General features: G+C 51.1%; 1 protein-coding gene across 1 annotated transcript in view; it reads right to left on the bottom strand.

The window, feature by feature from the left end:
* The window catches only part of CD81 (CD81 molecule), a 33,183-nt gene extending 15,968 nt beyond the window's left edge, over positions 1-17,215 (bottom strand). The window contains exons 1-2 of the mRNA XM_075094585.1: positions 17,064-17,215; positions 4,729-4,843 (exon numbers count right to left, since the gene is read on the bottom strand). Of these exons, the coding sequence (XP_074950686.1) occupies positions 4,729-4,843; positions 17,064-17,129 (181 nt within the window). The 5' untranslated portion in view covers positions 17,130-17,215. The remainder of the gene's footprint in view (positions 1-4,728; positions 4,844-17,063) is intronic.
* Positions 17,216-18,196: the final 981 nt, after the last annotated feature.

The following is an 18,196-nucleotide window of genomic DNA, read 5'->3' as shown; positions in this document are numbered from 1 at the left end:
AAAAATCCACATATATATATTTTTTTTAAATAATCCATTTTGCTCACTGTAGTTCAAAGCCAAATAGAAACCTTGGTTTCCACCCCAAGCATGCAAGCCAGGCCACAGCTCGTGTCTCTACTGGTAAACCACCAACACACAGAGCCTTGAAGAAGTGGAGCACAAATGGGTGGGACAAGACTCCGGTGCTGAACCAGCTGTGTGCATCCGCAAGGATTGCTGCAGTGCCTCACGCCAAAAAAGAAGGTGGTAAAAACCCACTAGTGTTTGTTACAGGACCTAGAGACCAGGACTCCTGCGCTCTTCTCTAGCCCTTTCACAACAAGTTTAGCAAAAGATTTGCTGTTGAGCCTAAACCCACAATATACAAAAGTTGGCACCACCTTTTAAAGATGCTTAATATTTCTGGAAGGATGGGGACAAGGATGGGAGCATGAAGAGAAACCAAGAACTCCCCAGTGCTCATGGCAGGTCCACACTCACTGAGCACTGCTGGGTTCCAGAGCCTTTGCACCACACCAGAGCTCAGTGCAACCCCCTCTGCAACAAAAAAACATGCCTCTGAAACCCTGGACACCATTGCTCTTTGTCCCAGGCAGTCCTGGAAAGGCCAGTTAAGAAAAAAAGCTGCTGTTATGAATAGAAGAGACAGCTCCTCCATAACTGCTTAACCAACGCAAGTCTGTTTGGTTGATGTGCCAGGATGCTCCGCACTGCTGGCCACATCTGGGACCCATGGCAAGAGTGGCCAAAGCATCCTCACATGCTGCAGGGCCCGTGGGCAAAACCTGGGGAAACTGACGCAGGTGTCCCAGTTCCTACCCACATACACAGTGCCGCTCAGCAGTCCCTCCTCTCTGCAAGGGTCAAACCCCCTGAGGCCAGCAAAGCCTCACGACAGTACATCCAGAATTCCTGAGGACACCTGTGAAAGCCTGCCAGTGATGGACACTGCCCTGGCAAGCGTGCAGATGCGACTGCAGCTCAACTCAGATGCGTACTCATTTGTGAGAAAGACTTCAAAGCATCCCTGTGCTTTCTGGCCCATTTCTTCCAGCCCAGTCTGCGTGAAAAGCAGCTTGAACTCATTTCCAGGGCAGAAATTATTATCCTGAATTGTATTTTTACAGAGCAGGATGGCAAAGAGTCTGTGATTCACCTCATTAGAGAGCCTGCGCTCCTGTTAGCCAGTCTCCCCTCCAGCACTACCACAGCACACCGCTTTGCGGGCACACTCACAGCCTTAAAATTAGCCCAAAGCCATTGCTGCCCCCAGCTGTGCCCCCCTTGTCTCCCACAGGCTTTGCTGCCTGACCTGCTTGGGAGCCAGATCCACAATCATCAGCCCAGTTCCTAGGGGAAAAAAAAAACCAAAATAGAAAAAAAAAAAGCCAAAATCAAAACCTGTTGCTTTTCTACTGGGGCAGAGACACCCAGCAGGACAGCAGAAAAAGGGAGTGGTGGCAGCACACTTGGTGGTCAAGTTTAACCTGCCATTGCATGCCTGTCCGAAACCTTTCACCCTTCCCAAGGAATGTCGGTGCCACCACACTCTGGGGTGGAGGCACTGGCCAGCAGAGGATGTACTAATAAAACACAGAAAAACCTAAACAGAAGCAAAACCAACCCCCTCTCGCCCCCAAAGCAACGGGGGAAACCACACCCCAGCTCTGGATGCCTTTGCACTCTTCTTTGTGGCTGGCCCCGCTCCCAGCGCCAAGCTAATTAGAGCTGCAGGTCCTGTGGCCCTGTCACTTGCTGTGAGCAGCTGGATGCAGATTTCCTATTTTGGACCTGGCGGGTGAGAGTGAAGCGAGACCATCCAGCTGCCGCACTCCGCTCCTCGCTGGGCAGCTGCAGGGAAAGCATGGGAAGGGCGGGCAGCAGGGATGGGCACCCAGCAGTGCTCCCAGCACACAGGCAGCCCAGCATGGGGGGAAATGTGAAATCTAGGGGTGGAGATGCAAGGTGAACAAGACTCAAGGCTTTTGACCCCACCCTGCTGAAACCATTTCACCCACAGCACCCATCTCTGAGCATCACATAACCAAATCCTTGAAGGACTGGGATCCTGGCTTTCCCCTGTCACGTTACCTTTACTACTATCTCACCAAGATGGAGCAAAAGCAGTAAGTCTGGTGTCACTTGCCTCTTCAGGATCCCCAGGGACTCTTAACACCAGTGACACCCCAGGACCAACTTAGAGAGATCAGACTGCTCCAGTTTGTACTGGTATCAACAGAGATGGACCAGCTCAGCCTTCTCCCACAGCCTCTCATAGCTCATTGAATCACAGGGTTGGGTTTTTTGGTTGTTGTTTGTTTGTTGTTTTTTGTTAATTATTTTAAAATTTTTTTTTTAATAGTGCTTTATGTTTAGGGTCAATAAATAGCTAAGAATTGGTTAACCAGTTATTCGCATGCAACTTACCAATGCCTCTACCTATCTTCAAGGATGCTTTCTGACCTGCTATCAACACCTTGCCCGGCCTCCAGACATGCAGAGCACTTTAGATGCAGTGTTATACAAGGGCAAGAGGCAAGAAGGATTTTAGTTTTTCAACTACAAGTAAAGGACATAAATGCATATTAGACCATAAGCCAAGCTCCGATGACAAGCAAATATTTTCCTTCATAGTCACAAAAGCATGAAACTATGGTGCTCCAGCTACCTCCATCCCTGGTACCGCTTGGTCTTTACAGCGCTGAAGCAGTTAACTGGAGCACTGGGTCCACAGCCAAAATGGAAGTGCCAAAGGCCAAGACTACAACAAGTGGTTAGGGGATCAGATGGTTTGCAAGCCCTGCTGAGGAAATGCCCAATAACAAGAGCTTGTTTAATACTCTCCCAAGCCAGCCCACAAGACAACTCTTTGGATGCAGTGCCAAAGTGCCGGGGAGGCCATACTGCTTAAAGAAAACCCCAACCCCAAGACTCCATCCTCGTGGGCTGGATGGGTGAGCAGGGGAACAGCTGCCTGTGCCTGCAGGGCTGCAAGAGCAGATGCATGCGACCATCCAGCTACTGAGAAGCTGAGAGCAAGGGCCACTCCTCTCCTCCTGCACCCTTGCATGGCCGGACCCTTTCTTTCCCAAGCAGCTCTCCCCTTTGCAAGCAGCAAACTCTGCAGTGGGGCCTGGAGTAAGCCTGATCCATGAATGAGAGCTGCAATCAAGGGACCTGAGCAACAGCTGAGGTGGAAGCCTGCCTTATTTCAGAGGAGAAATTAAGCCCTGCAGCAGGATGAAAGCATCACGCCTGGTACCCCAGTAGCTCCCCTGCTGCCCCCACATCCTCCTTCCTCCGCTTCCCCATTGCCGTCAAATCCCCCACACCGACCAGCTATGTTAATTATTTTTCCTGTCCTGTAACACACAGACACCCTGGGAAAACAGCCTTTACGAAGCACCTTTAACTTTGGGGCAGAGGAAATAACAGAGAAATCAGAAGACACCAAAGCGCCGCTTTCCCACTCCCCCTCCTCACCAAGTACAAACCCCATGGCGCAAGTTTTCCTCCTCCAACAGCTTTTATTTCTTCCCCCTGTCCTGCAGTGCCATGGCAAAGGCTGGCTGGCCTTTAAAAGCCTCCTGAGAGATCCTGGGACGAGCGTCTCGTGCCAGATGCCAAAAGTGGTTTGCCCGAGTGGGGGCACCCAACAAAAAACAAAAACCAGCAGCTCTGGAGGTCAACACCAGAGAGGTTCCTGCTCCCAAAGCAGGAGCATTGTGTGCATGCATATGTTGGATCCCAAAGGAGAAAAAGGAGGGAGTGTCAGTCGGGGAGGGGGGAAAAAGGGAAGGAAAAAAAAAGAAAAAGGAAAAGCAAAAAGAAATCCCAGCCTTCAGACTCCAGAGGGCTGGCTGGGAGAGGCAGCAGCTGAAAGAAATGCTCTGCTGTTATTACTGCATGGAAATTACAGCCACCAGAAGGAATCCAGGCCGATCTGTTGCTGAATATAACTTCAAAAAGACAGCCAGCATCAAATCATGGGCTGTTCATGAGAGTCATAAAGCCAGTGCAGTGGTGGGATCCACAGTCCATTCCCCATCGCCTTCTAAATAGCAAAGGTCAAGGACAAACAGGACATTGGATCAGGTGGGTCCTCACTCCCAGCCCCAGCAGCCTGCACTCCAAGCCAGCCAGCCCCTCCTGCAAGCTGCTTCCCTCTTGCCTGCAAGGGATTGTTGAAGAATAGGGCAAAAATAAGGGTTTTCATCTTCCAGCAAGCCAGCATGCTGTCAAATTAGTAAAAATCATGATAAGCTTAACTGTAACACACAGAGGCTCCACCTGCCCCCCCGGAGAACATGAGTCACAAGCTCGCCGAGCTTCACTTTCCACTGCCAGCCGCTCTGTTGGCTACTTTTACATCCCTTTGGATAGGAAATGAGACACGCTTCCAAGACATTCCCCCCTCTTCCCAAATGTGCTCTGGGGGAGACCGCAGCAGAGAATGGCACTGAAGAAAACCCGCTATGCTGCAACATGTCTTTTTGCGCTTATTACTGCCGTGACTTTGCTACACTTGGGCCAAAGCCAACATTTAATAATGCTTTGATTGGTTCGGCAGGGGATATTTTTGGGAGTATGGGGGAAGTGGGAGGTATTTTCAGTCCAACCCCCTTGCTGCTCACCCAGACTTTCCGCCCTGCTTTTGGGCATGATGCTGTCCACCATGGAGCACGACGCCCACGCAGCAACGCCAGCATCCCCAGACCTACTTACCAACGTAGAATGTGTTGGGGGCCTGCTTGTCCCCCAGCTGCAGGTAGAGAATATTTGTTGTCTGTGAGTCATGCCGGAGCCACAGGGCCACTCCCAGGATGATGCCTCCTGCCAGCTGGGGAGAAAGCAGAGGGAAGCAGGCATTATCCACTGCTCTGGCTGCACCAGACCTGGAGCAGCAGTTTTCAGGCAGGAGCAGAAGGCTTGCTTTTAATCTTTCTGCAAATTCCTATCGACTTCTTTCATGTACAAGAATATCCTTCCTAACCATCGTTCCGCCCCTGCAACATGCTTTGTGCCCCACAGCATGTGAGCCACACGATCCACCTGCTTTATGAGAAGACCCCTCATTCTGGGGACGTGCAAAGCCCTTTCCTGCAGATGATTTCTTTCCTAAGAGCTATGTTGTCGCTCTGTTAAAATGGGTAAGGCTGAGCCTTACCCAAGAAGCACAAGATGTGCGACTGAGGCTTTTAGGAGAACTTTTGAACAGACTTTAGGATCAGCCCCAATTAATCCCTTTTCCCATTTCATTTCTCTGTGATGTACAAACACGGTTTTGGGTTTTGTTTGATCTGCTGAGAACTGGGTAGGGAAGATGGGGAAACCGTGTCTCAAAGTGGGGGGGACTGTCAGTTTTTCTCTCTGCCCCCAGGCTCACACACACATTACTTCCCATCCAGGATCAGGCTTCCAGTCTGAGCAGACCAAGTGGGACAGAGCTTTCTGCACCCCCAAAAGCTGCTCTGCCTCAGGAGAGCCTTATGCAACCAACGTGACACCAAAAGGCAGTAAAACTGCTAGTAACGCAGAGCAAGAGCAGAGACATCGTGGCTTTGTACTGCTGCCACACCCACTCGCAGAGGATCCAAAATACCTCCAACTCCTGGAAAACACATTCTTCACTATGTCCATGTCTTGACATTTAGCAGAGTGTTTAGGAGAACATAGATGACTAAGAAACCACACTCTTTGTGTTATATCCTATCACTCCTTTCCCTCTGCATCTTGAGGGCGTCCAACATCAGGAGGGGACTGTCCCGGTTTCAGCTGGGATAGATTTAAATTTCTTAGTAGTAGCAAGTATGGGACTATGTTTTGGATTTGTGCTGGAAACAGTGGTGATAATGTGGAGATGTTTTAGTTGTTGCTAAGTAGCACTTACACTGGTCAAGGTCTTTTTCAGCTCCCTGTGCTCTGCCGGGTGCACAAGGAGCTGGGAGGGGACACAGCCGGGACAGCTGGCCCAAACTGACCAACGGGATATTCCACACCATATGACATCATGCTCAGTATATAGAGCTGGGGGAAGGAGGAGGAAGGGGGGACGTTCAGACTGACGGCATTTGTCTTTCCAAGAACTTGTTACGTGTGATGGAGCCCTGCTTTCCTGGGGATGGCTGAGCACCTGCCTGCCAAAGGGAGCCAGTGAATGAATTCCTTGTTTTGCTTTGCTTCCATGCGCAGCTTTTGCTTTACGTATTAAACCGTCTGTATCTCAACCCACGAGTTTCCTCACTTTTACACTTCCAATTCTCTCCCAGTCCCACCAGTGAGCGAGCGGCTGCGTGGTGCTTGGTCGCTGACTGGGGCTAAACCATGACAGGGACAGACAAGGATTCACACCAGCTGCCCTTGCAGCATCACTTTGATTAATATCAAGACTTTTTTCAAGGTGTCCCATGAGCACGGGAACCCCTGTGGCCATCACTGCCACTGCTCAGTTCACTGCCCATTTAATGTCATAACACAATAGAAAAAGAGAAATTGTAACGCAGGTTCCCATGGGTGGCCTGCGAGCTGGGACTGTGCTCTCCTGCTCCTCTGGTAAGTATGGCTTTCCTTAATGTCCTAATACAGGGACTGAAGCAGAACAAAGCCTTGGTTGAGGCCAAGGGACAACTACATTGCTTTTGGAGGCTACCATGAAGATGCTCAACAGAGCAGAGCAGCTCTGTGAGTTGACAAGGCTGAAACCACTGCCTTGCCTCCACCCTTGTCTAGCAGAAGAACAGAGCACTCCCACACACACAGGTGTGCATGCAGACACGCAGGACAGAGCCCCAAGGGCAAGGATAAAAACATGCTTCAAACATGGGAGGAAATGTTCTGCATCAACCCAGCTTACTACTGGAATATTTATGTCCAAATAATGTGAAGTTTTATGACTGACTTCCTCACTCTTTTTTCTTCCAGGGAGGGGCAGGGAATGGCAGCAGAGGATGGGGGCCACTGCAGTGGGGAAGGTGTCACTGAGAGGAACTTGAGCCAGAGCATTTCCAGCAGGACTCGCTGTGTTCTCCATGACACCCCCCTTCCATTTAAAACCATGAGAGAGAGGTGAAAAAAAAATAAACACACATGTAAAAAAAAAACCACACAAAAACCCAACAAAACCCAAAATAAAACAAAACCAAACCAAAACAAAAAACCCCACCCCTAAACAACCAAACCCCTAAGAATTCAATATCACTTCTAGGAAAGGCTGTAAGCGCCTGTTCAAATGCTGATTTAATTTTGAGCATCCTAAATGCTCGATGCCATTCATCTTGAAAAAGGGAAGATTACTAAAGAGTACAGAAGCAGAACCACGATTTTTTTCAAAAGGGTCTAAGTCGGGTCAGCTACAGCATGAGAGGCATCATGAAGGTCATGTTAAAAAAAAAGAGTTTGTTCAGTAGAAGTGCAAAGTCTGCGGTTGTGCAAGCGCAGCAAGCCTCAGTGAACACTCAAGGACTGGGATCTACAAGATAGGCTGTTGGTGGGAGTCCAGCTTTACCCCTCGGAGGTCAGTTTTCCTCCTTGCTCACTTTTACAAATCCCAGCCAAGAGATTTGTACAGGGGTACCCATCCAAGCTGGGAGAAAACCACACATTTTGTGCAAAACTCACTGGGCAAGCTGAGCAGGGGGCTTTTCCGCTTACCAGAGGGAGAAAACCCTCACTAGCTCTCTGGAGAGGGAGGGAAGATTTTACAAGCCTTTCCTCAATTTGCCACCAAAATAATCAGCTTTTAACACTTCTCCCAGAGCAAGTAATGCAGCTTCCCCACTGGCACGGTCCCCCATCCCTCTCGTGCTTGGGAGAGACTGAGGTTCTCCAAACACCGGCTATGGAGAAAAGTCACAAAACCTGGTCCGTGCTCAAACCCAGCTCCAAATAAGGCAGCTCATGGCTTCACAGAAAATTACCCAGATCCAGCCTAGCATGGCTTGTTCATTGTCTGAAGACATAATGAAGCCCATGTTTATCCTCTCAGGCGAAAGAGAATGTCCCCAAATTAATCAGTGCCACTCTTAAGGAAAAGGTCTCTCAGTGGCTGGTGGCTTCCAAGGCAGAAGAGGCCCTGAGGAAGACTGGGCTTTCTGTGCTGACTGGGAGAGGTGAAGAAAAGACTGCAGCCCTTTTTGATTTGCTCTTCCCTCTGCAGGGAAGCATTGCTCTGCCCTGGCACACTGCCCTCTGCACTCAGCAGTACCCACCCCAGCACCCCGTGCCACCCACGGCGAGGCTGGGGTGACACCAGTGCAAGGAGCGGCAGCTGATTTCCAATAAAATTTGCCCCAAAATGCCCAACACCAAACCAAAAGCAGGCTGCAAGCTATCCTCAAAATATTTCTTAATCATTTGGGAGCATCAGCTGAAGGGATAGAGCCTCTTCTGACTCATCAAGCCCACCCCAGTGGTGAGGCCTGCCTATGGCAGCCAGCGGAACCATCTCCAGATGTTCCCGGTTTAAGCCCGAATGTGCCCCAGGAACACCCCACCTCTGTCTCTCCCACACTGCCTGACTCCACTTGCTTTTTTTTAACAGAGTACAGAGAACCTCTGAATGGAAGTTTTAATCCAACAGCAGCTGGATTTCTTAAGAGAAAGCAATGTTCACTTACTAATGAAAACAGGGCTCAGGCTACAATGAGTAACTTTTTCCATTAAAACCATACATCCTTCCACCACCAAGAAGCACAGAATGTAATTAAAGCATCTTTCTTCCCAAAGGAAAGAAGGCAAGAGGGAGAAAACATCATCAGCTCATAGTAACCCTGCCTTCCACTGCACCTTGCTTGGGATAATCTCATTTTTAACACAACTTGTTCCAAACATAAGCTTGGTATTTTCTTCCCTCCCCATCATTCAACCGCTGCTGTTTGCCAACACGAGAGCCAGAAGGGCTCCAACCACCAATGGCAGCATCCCGCTAGTCTCCAGGCTGCATATCCTCATACATTAAATGCCCCCTTTTTTTGCTCCTGTAGGGAATCCCCGTGACCTTGTGCAGGTTACCTCATTGCTCTGTGCTGGCCCAGCTAGTCAGACAGGAATGCCTCAGAGGCTGGGGCTGTCACTTGTTGCAGATATACCCCGAGCACTCAGCACAGCTCGCCATTTAGATTTCTGTGGACTGCTTTAACAAAAGCAATAAGCTAAAAGCCGCAACTTCATCAATGCCAGCACTGCATTGCTTAGATCTGCTTTCTACAAGCCTACCTCCCCATCCAGCCCTTCCCCTGCTAGCGCAAAGGCACTTGCAGAGGTGGATGCTGCTGAAACAAGCAACTGCTCGGACTCCAACTTGGAGCATCCAGATTATTTTCCAGCATTTTAAGTGCTACTAACTTTCTCAGCTACTTTCACAGCCTTGCACTCTCTGCCCTGGAGTGTTTTAAGTTTTCATTCTGCTGCCCACCCCTACCTGCACTTTTGTATGCCTTTGTTAAAATAAAAAAAAAAAAAAAAAGATCCCACAGACACCCCTCAAATCCCAAAAGAAAACAACGCCTTGATGAAAACAACACCTCCTCCATCTTCTTTGACCCTTCAAAAGTCCTCTGCGAGCCTAGAGGGGCAACCAGTCCACGACATGGTATCCCCACTTCATTACTAGTCCTGCCCAGGACAAGGCTGACCCTGGAGATTGCACCCTGAGCAGCCTGCCAGCACAGCAGATGTGGTGCAGCAGGCTCCAGTGTTTCCTCTTTACTGCTGTTTTCCAGCTTCCAGAGATTTATTGCTTCTTCCACAGACAGCCAGACTTTTCCAGCTGGATCCTGCCTGCCCAAGGCTTGCTTTTTGCAGGGAGGCCATTCCTGCTTGACACGGCAGGGGGAAGACCCCATTGAATGCTGCCTAGGGGAGGGAAAAGGCAGCCCCCAGCCACCTGAGAGGTGCTGGGGTGGTATCCCATGTGATGGGGTATCACCTTCTCAACATCGCAATGATGGTGGGCATGCAGCCTTCGTTTGCCTCCCCATCTACCATACACATAGTGGGGCTCCCTTCCGGATTGAGCCTTACCAACCGATATGCTGTTCACCCCAAAATTTCCCACACCCAGCTGTGGGATAAAGGAACAAGCCTGTCTTTCATGGTTTAGTCCCTCCTCCCGTCCAAAAGGAATTCCCATGATTTAGGGATGCAAGGAACAGCCATGTTCCCTCTGTTAATGCAGGGCATTCTGTATCTGAGCTGCCCCCACCTTCACCTGCTGCTCCCCTGACACTTGTGTATGCCGGGACATGCATCACCCTCCTGTCCCTTCCGCTGCCCCCAGCCCTCTTCCTCCTGTTCCCTTCCCTCCACTCCTCTCCAAAATAGGTTTCCTGGCAAGGAGGAGGAGAAGGAAGTCCTGACTATAGGGTGGCTTGCCGGCATGTCAAAGCAAAGCAGACATCCGCTCAAGCCGCAGAGGAGGGAAGCAGAGGTGCCAGCAGTTTCACAATGCTGTATTTTTAGCAGCACCGCTTCCCGCAGCCATGGCCAGTCCTGCCGTCGGGATGCTGCTTCCCAACCCGCATGAGCCCGAGGGCTGGGAGAAGCTCCTGCCTTGCTGTAAAAATGCCAGCAGCGGAGTGTGCACCGCAATGCCTGTGAAATACCACAGTTACTTACAAGAAGCAGGATGCTGCCAAGAAAGATTAACAGATTTTAGCTGTTTTATGATTCAGGTAGATGAATAGAGATTTTTAACAGGCTTTCATGCTGCACAGGCTTGCAGCTTCCCTTACACCGCCTGGAAGCTGAGCCCTTTTGCGGATGGGGAGCAGCACCCAGACCCTACTCAGGGAGCCCAACCAGGGCTCCCCACAGCTCCTCTCCAGCTCAACCTGCAAAGCAGCCAAGATGGAGTAAAACTGAATCCCCCTTCTTTTAGGTGTGGGGAACTGGGGCACAGAAGGATGAAATGGCTTGCCAAGGCCAAAGTATCTTGCCACACAAGAAGCTCCTCACATCGCCAGGAATGAATTGCTAATTTTGGTTTCACTGCTTTGCTCCCAGGCCATTTGTGGGTCTCTACGTGGAGGAGCAGATGTCATGCTCTCCAATAGGAGCAGCATAAAGAATGAAACATCATTCTGATGCTGCACCTAGCGTGAGTGGGGAAAAAAGCGATGGAAATTACCCTTGGAATGACAATACTAGCCCTTGAAAGATGCGTGCTAGGACCTTACAGGCATTGTGCTACCACCTTGAAGACCGAGGTGAGAAGCAGATGACTGTTGGTGGCAGGCGTACATGAACAGGCAGCACTGAGCCTGCCCACACTCTGAGCCTCGCTTCCTGGAAAGCACAAGTTGGATTTCTTTTTTACTGCAAATAGATGCACCCTGCCAAAGCGCTAAAAGGGCTTGGGGTGCAGCAGGACACTGAGAGCTGAATGGCAGCCCATGAGCCTGGGAACTTCGGTTTGATGCTGCGACAGCCTTCATGTTATAATGGTGGGACTTCGTGCCAAAAATTCACTGAAAATTTTAAGGGGAGAAGCGCTACAGATCGCCCCTACGCTGCTTGTTGGAGCGGACTGTGGGATGCCCTGGATCTCCAACACATCAGGATCCCTGCAAGACTTTTTGGCGGGTTGTAAGCAGGGGAAGTGACTTAAATCAGACACAGTTGCAGTTTGGCAGTTACACCACGCAAAAGCTTCTCTGCCGAGCTCGGCACAGGCACTCACAAACTGCAGCAGCAGACCAGACTCTTCTTGGAAAGCACAGGTGAGGTCTCTCCGCTGCCTTCCACGGCAATCGCACTCAACGGCCACCAAAGGTCAGGCTGAAAGCTTGCAGGCAAGGCCTGCCCAGGGATTGCCGAAAGGGTGTCTGTGAGGAGCCTGGTGTTCTGCAGGCAGGAGGAGGCAGCCCAAGCTTCGCAGGCAGCCGTGCAGCCACCGCCACCTTCCAGCAGCAGCTATTAATAGAGCTGCCTTGCTGGGGTGAAATTCTCTGCTGGTGCCTATAGTTACCAGCCCCACAACACTGCAGGGCTTTTCAAAACAAGCTCCAGAGGAACACTCCCAGAGAAGCAGCATGCCAGAGGCCAAATAAAGCTTGATAGATGGGAGAAGAGCAGGAATCCGGCACCAAAATCCAGGAGCGGGGTCCTCCGATGGGGAGCACAGAGCCCACAGGTTGCTTCCTGCCAGCTGCAGCCCAATTCCCACTGCAGATAGAAGTATTGCTATACATTGACATCTACCAGCAGGGTTTAACTGCCCTCAGCAGAGGGGAAAACAATTTCAGATATTGCTTTAAAATTAATTTGGCCCCATACATAAGCATTTAACTACAATGGTAATGCAACTGCTTTCCCTTTTTAATAACACAGTGAAAGGCACTTGCACAGTACAGGTTCAAAGTGTTTCTCAAGGCATCATACACGGGTTAATGCTCTTGCAGGAAATAAGCATTACAGTGGTTGATAGAAGAATAACCTCAGGAAAACAGAGCAATCCTCACTACCAGCCACCAGCAATGCTCCCTCCTTCCGACTGCAGCCCAGTCCATGAACTGAAATCAGGTACCCCGACAGGGCAGGGCATCGGTCTCTTCAAATGACCTGATTAAATAACCTTTTGCATGCAGAGGCTTCAGAATAGCTTTCACAGGTGATGGTAGGACTGTGTTCACTTGTCAGAGAGCCCAGAAATACATCCCAGAGAGCCACCAGCAGGGAAATGTAGGTCCAGATACTGAGCCTACTAAGAAAACCTCTCCCTTGACCTTCAAAGTCAGGCATTAAACAGCTGCAGGGTCAAACACACATGGAAATACACTTGCTTGTACATGGTCCCAGGATACCAAACCCAAAGGCAGTGGAAGAAGATGCTGGGTCAGCATCACATCCTGGCTGATCACAAGGCTCTGTGACTTCCAGGGAGACCAATAACCAAACCAAACCCCAACCCTGCACTCCACAGCAAAGCAGCCTGCTAGTCACTATCACTAATAGCATTTCAGCAGTGCTCAGTGCAAGCCTGCACCCAAAACAAAACGCAAGCTGCTCTGTGAGTCTAGGGAGTTATTTCAAACCTGTGCTTCAGAGCTGCACACTGCATGAACCACCAGTGCTTCCATTCTCCATTTAAACCTGTGAATAGTGGTACCCAGCCACCCTCCTCATCACACAGAGTGTCATGAGGCGTTCAGCAGAGTTGTCACTGTGGGACCACCACCACAGGGAGCTGCCACCTCCCTCCACCGTCACCTCTCGTCACCAAAGCCAAATATCTTTGTGCATACTTTGCAGACTCCAGAGGACAACTGACAGATTTTCCAGCATCGCACAAGAAAATACTCAACAACTCCACCTCTTCCCTTCCGATCACCACTGTCAGGACAGACTTTCACTTCTACCTTCCCTCCCCTTTGCATCCTGACTGCATCACATCCCCTCAGCACAAGCAAGAGGAAAGAGTTATGCAGCGTCTGGAAAATGGCATTACAAGCAAGCTCTTCCTTTTCATTAGACACCTCTCTGGTAGGGCAGTCAGCCCTGATCTAGATCTGGAAGGCTGCCATGCGCTGTATTAGCTAATAAGCTGGGCAATTCTTCTCCGAGCAAGCCAACTTCTCCTTGGTTATGTTTAATTACATTTTAAAATAGCTCTCTGGCTTCCTTCGGCCTCTCCAGGGGCTCTTTGCAGCAGTGGTCAGTTCAGCTCCACGTGCTGAGCTCTGCTATCGAATTCAGATAATTCAGGAGAGCAGCTGAAGTCTGGCCGTCTACTAAGAGTGGGATGGAGAAGCAGCTCCACCCTGCTATGTGCCCAGCCCAGCTCCGTTTTGGGCTGCAGGCTGAGCTGGGACTACCCACCGCAGCAGCAAAACCACCCAGTACCAGGTACCACCAATGCTCCCTCTCACAGGGCAGGGAAGCAGAGCATCGCCTCACCACTGGCCACTCCAAGGTTTCAGGACAGGTTTACAGCACAGAAGAGCCTTTGTCTTACCAGCCCTGTGTTTTACTAACCCAGTGAGATCCCTGGGTGCTGCCGTGGCCACCTCCACTGTTTCAGTGAGCAGATGCTGCTGTGAAACATGCAGGGATCTTCTCTTTCCTGGGATCGGCATCCATTTGTATGAGTGCTCCGGGCAGCAGCCACTGCTCCCTCCTTGACAGCCACCCCAGACCGAGCAGGTAACCCCAGCAAGCCTGCCGTCTTTTTTTAAAAAAAAATGCATGCACAAAGGAAAAACAACCCTAAACATAAAATAAAAACGAAACATCTCAGGCAGAGAGGGCTGCCGAGGCATCCCGGGGAGCTGGCAGTGGGGCCGCCTTTTCCTTTTGATTTTTAATACAGCAGCTTTGTGAAACTCCCCCTGCACTGCCAGGGGAAGGAAGAGGGGGAAGCCAGAGGGGTGTCAGTTTATTTACACTCTGGCAGGACAGCAGAAGCACTTTCAAAAGTTATCAGAGTTTCTTTCTTATTTGTTAACACTGTTAAGGCTGAGAATTGCTTCCTTTCTTCCTCTCAGACACTACAGCAAGCTCTGTGCAGCACAGTGCAGCGTCTGCCAAACTTTGGGCTCTGCCTCCTGCTTGTTTTCACCAACAGTGCCTGTCCTCAGCTGGGTGCAAGGCAAATGATAAGCAAATGATAAGCAAGCAATAAGCAAATGAGCACGAGGAGCCCAGCAGCCCTTGCATGCTAACCAGCTGGCAGGACCACAGGGCTGTGAGTGCCCCTTCTCACACCTCCCTGGGGTCCCAACAGCCACTCGGCAGCAAGGGTGCTCAGCACCGTGTCCAACCTTCAAATGCCACCCTATAAAAAGGGCCTTCACGCTATGGTGGCGACAAAGGCGTCCCTCCCCAGCTGGGGATGCAAGGTTGGCTGCTAACTGTATTTGCTTGGTAGTAAGGCTAAAATTCCCCTAGACTACTTGTTTAAAAAACAACACAAAAGGGCTTGAAAACCATAAGACCTGGCGTTCAACCACCCTTCAGCCAGCCAGACTGACAAAAAGCATCATTAATTCTAATGAAGCCAGGCTCCCCATCCACTCAGGATGTGGTCTGAGGGGACTGGCTGTAGGCGAGCCCAGTGCTGGGAGGTGTTCTGGGGAGCTGGTGGGTCCCAGCTCACAGGCACCCCTCCCTGCGAGGAGCTGGAGCACCTCCCCACAATGCTCACAAGGAGCAGGTGTCAGGCTCCCTCCAAGGGATAGGGCAAGGTACCAGGAGTCCTAACAGGGAAATTAAATGGATCGGCTATTCCTCTTGGAAGCAAAATGCGTGTTCATAAGAGATAAGCTATTTTGCAAGCACACACTGGGAAAGTGAGCAAGCTTGCTCGGAGCATCTGCGCAAAGCCCCCTGCATCCTTCCTGCCACCCAGGAGACCATTCCTCCCTCACATCCACACCTGGCGGCTTCAGCGACAAGAATGGCAGGAAATTAGGACCAGAAGGGAAGAAAAAGCTCTAGGACAAGCATGATAACTCGGAAGTAAAAACACTTCAGTGAAGGGCTTACCTGCCTCTGTCCTGCCATTTTAAGCGTGGAGGAAGAGGCTAATAAAAAAACCAAAACCAAAACCCAGGACTGTCTGGCATTCGTCTTACAGCTTGCAACGCATCAAGTATCAGTTAACACCACTGCTATCAGAGATCATCATCTCTCCCTTGGTCGGCGTTATACCCAAAATCAAGGTAAAGAGGGCTGAAATCAGGCCGGATTTGACAGCGCTCGCTCCCACGCGGCAGTAAGCCCTACCCCTCCCAGAGGTGGGGGGACAACTGCCCCAGAGCTTCACTGTGCACCCCTGGGGAGAAGGTGGCAGATACAGGCTCCAGCCGGGCAGAGCAGCTCCCGGTGCCGAGGCAGGGTTTGCTCTGGAAGGTACTGCTGTCCCCCAACCCCACCTCTGCAGCCCTCCTTGCTGCGCTCACTGCTGAGAACAAACATCAAGAAAAACCCCAAACTTCTCATCAGCAGAGCAGGGTATCAGACAAGGGGTGCGCATCCTGCCCATGCAGCCAGCTCCCAGCAAGCAGCGCCTCGCCGCCACGGGGTGGGGCTGGGCTTGCTTGCGAGAAGAACAGCATTTTGGGGAATGGAAAACAGCCTGTTTAAAATGAAAAAAACAGCCTGCTCGGGCGCATCTCGTTGCTCCCAGGCACAGGAGCGGGGAGAGCGCGTTACTTGCCATGCCAGCCCTCGCTGCCAGAGAGTGTTCCTAACCAGGACAAACCCTGTTTGCAGAGAAACTGGGATAGGCTGCTTTTTGCCAAATTAGCCGCGCGTCTGGATGGATTATTTAATAAGAAACTTTCTCAGGAAAGGCAACATCTTCAGCCTGGGTAAAATCTGCATCCTAAAATAACTTCCCAGGCGGCGGAGGCAGCGCTCCCCAGCTTGAGCCCGGCCCAAAGGCGGGCGTCGAGGCCGGGCTCCCGAGGCGACGCCAGGGCCGTCGAGCCCCGTCCGCTCCCCGCCAGCTCTCGGGGCGGGGAGAGCAAAGGCAGCCCCGGTCGCCCATATTTTTGGAACACCCTCTCCTCCCCGGCTCCTCTGCGGCGGTCGGCTGGACCGGCGCCGCTCCTCCCGCCGCCTGGCAGCATCCTTCCCTCCCTCCTCCCGGGCTGAGACCCGCCGCTTTCCCCTGCGCAGACCCACGGCAACTGGGGGTTTGGGAGCGGCAGCCCCCGGCGGGGCGGCCCCGCGACCCCCACCCCACGCCAGCTCTGCCCCGCGCCCTTCCGCTCGGAAAGGATGCGTATAAGCACCTCTCTCTAGATACAGCCTCGATATAAAAATATATGGAAAGAGATATGCATGCGCAAATAAATAAATATATGTATGCATTTAAAAAAAAAAGCAATGGATAAGCCGACATACAACGACCCCATCCCCCCCCCCCCAAAAAAAAAAAAGCAACCCCTAAGGCATATCCCAGGCAGCAAGTCTTAGTCCTGGGCGGAGTGGGGGGTGGGAAAGAGGTTAAAACCAGGCGCAGGCAGATGAGCCATATTGGAACCCCGTTATTTAAAGCGCTGGGGTGGCTCAGGCCCCGCCCGCCCCCCCCCCGCCGCCGCCGCTGCCCCGGGGCTCACCCAGAAGATGAAGTTGAAGACGAAGAGCAGGTATTTGATGCACTTCGTGCAGCCCTCCACTCCCATGGCGGCGCAGGCAGCGGCAGCAGCTCCCCTCAACGTCTGTTGCCGGGCTGGGGCGTCGGCGCCTCGGGCGGAGAGGCCCCGCCCCGCCCCCCGCCCCCGACACGCCCCCGCCCCGCCCCCGCCCCGCCCCCGGACACGCCGCGCCCGGGAACGGGGGTCGGCGCGCACCGCCCCACACCCCTTCCCGAAACCTGGGGCCGTCTGCTTCTTTTCCCTTTTTCCTTTCCTTTTTTTTTTATTTTTCTTACCCGCCTTTTTATCTTTCCTTTTTTCCTCTTTCTTTTCTCTCCTCCTCTTCTTTCTTTTTTCTTTTTTACTTTTTTCTTCCCATTTTTCCTTTTTTCTTTTCCGTTTTCTCTTCCCCCTCTTTTTTTTTTTTTGCTTTTTTCCTTTCTCTTCACCTCCTTGTTTTCCTTTTTTCTTCCCTCTTCCCCCTTTTCCTTTTTTTCTCTTTTTCATGTTGGTTTTTTTTCTGTTTTTTGTTTTCTCCTTTTCTCCACTTTTCCCCACCCACTAGGGGCGGCTCACAACAAAGAATTTCCTACATGCAAGTGGCAGCCTTGAGGAGGAGTGTTGGGGGCTGTGGCACCACCATCTCTTAAACCTCACCACTGTCCCCTAAACATCAGCAGGCATCCTGGGGTGGGGGGAGAAACCACTGTGAATGGGTGTAGGGTGCAGCAGGATTTGTATTTGTATATAGAGAAGTTTTAGGTTACATCCATGAGGGGGCCCTGACACACCCCCTCCCCCAAGAAAAAAAAAAAAAGAGAAAGAAGGGAAAGGATTTTTACATTAAAAATTGTGAGAGGCAGAAAAGGCCTTGACTCCATACCATTTATGTCATGCTCAGGTCCCACACTAACCAATACAACCTTATTAACCACCCCACCCTCCCTTACCATCCTTTGATATAATACACAGGTATCCTTCCCTTAGTCTATGGACTGTAAAATGTCCACATGCCTGTAAAATGTCTTTGAAATGTCCACAAAATTTCCACTGAGTTAATTTGATCCATGACTTTGGGCTCCATCTGTTATGGTGGTCACTCAGGGCAGGAGAGC

Source organism: Phalacrocorax aristotelis, chromosome 5, assembly GCF_949628215.1.
Source record: "Phalacrocorax aristotelis chromosome 5, bGulAri2.1, whole genome shotgun sequence".
Taxonomy (NCBI): domain Eukaryota; kingdom Metazoa; phylum Chordata; class Aves; order Suliformes; family Phalacrocoracidae; genus Phalacrocorax; species Phalacrocorax aristotelis.
Note: the sequence above shows the minus strand (reverse complement) of the source record. Positions and strands in the feature narration are given on the sequence as shown.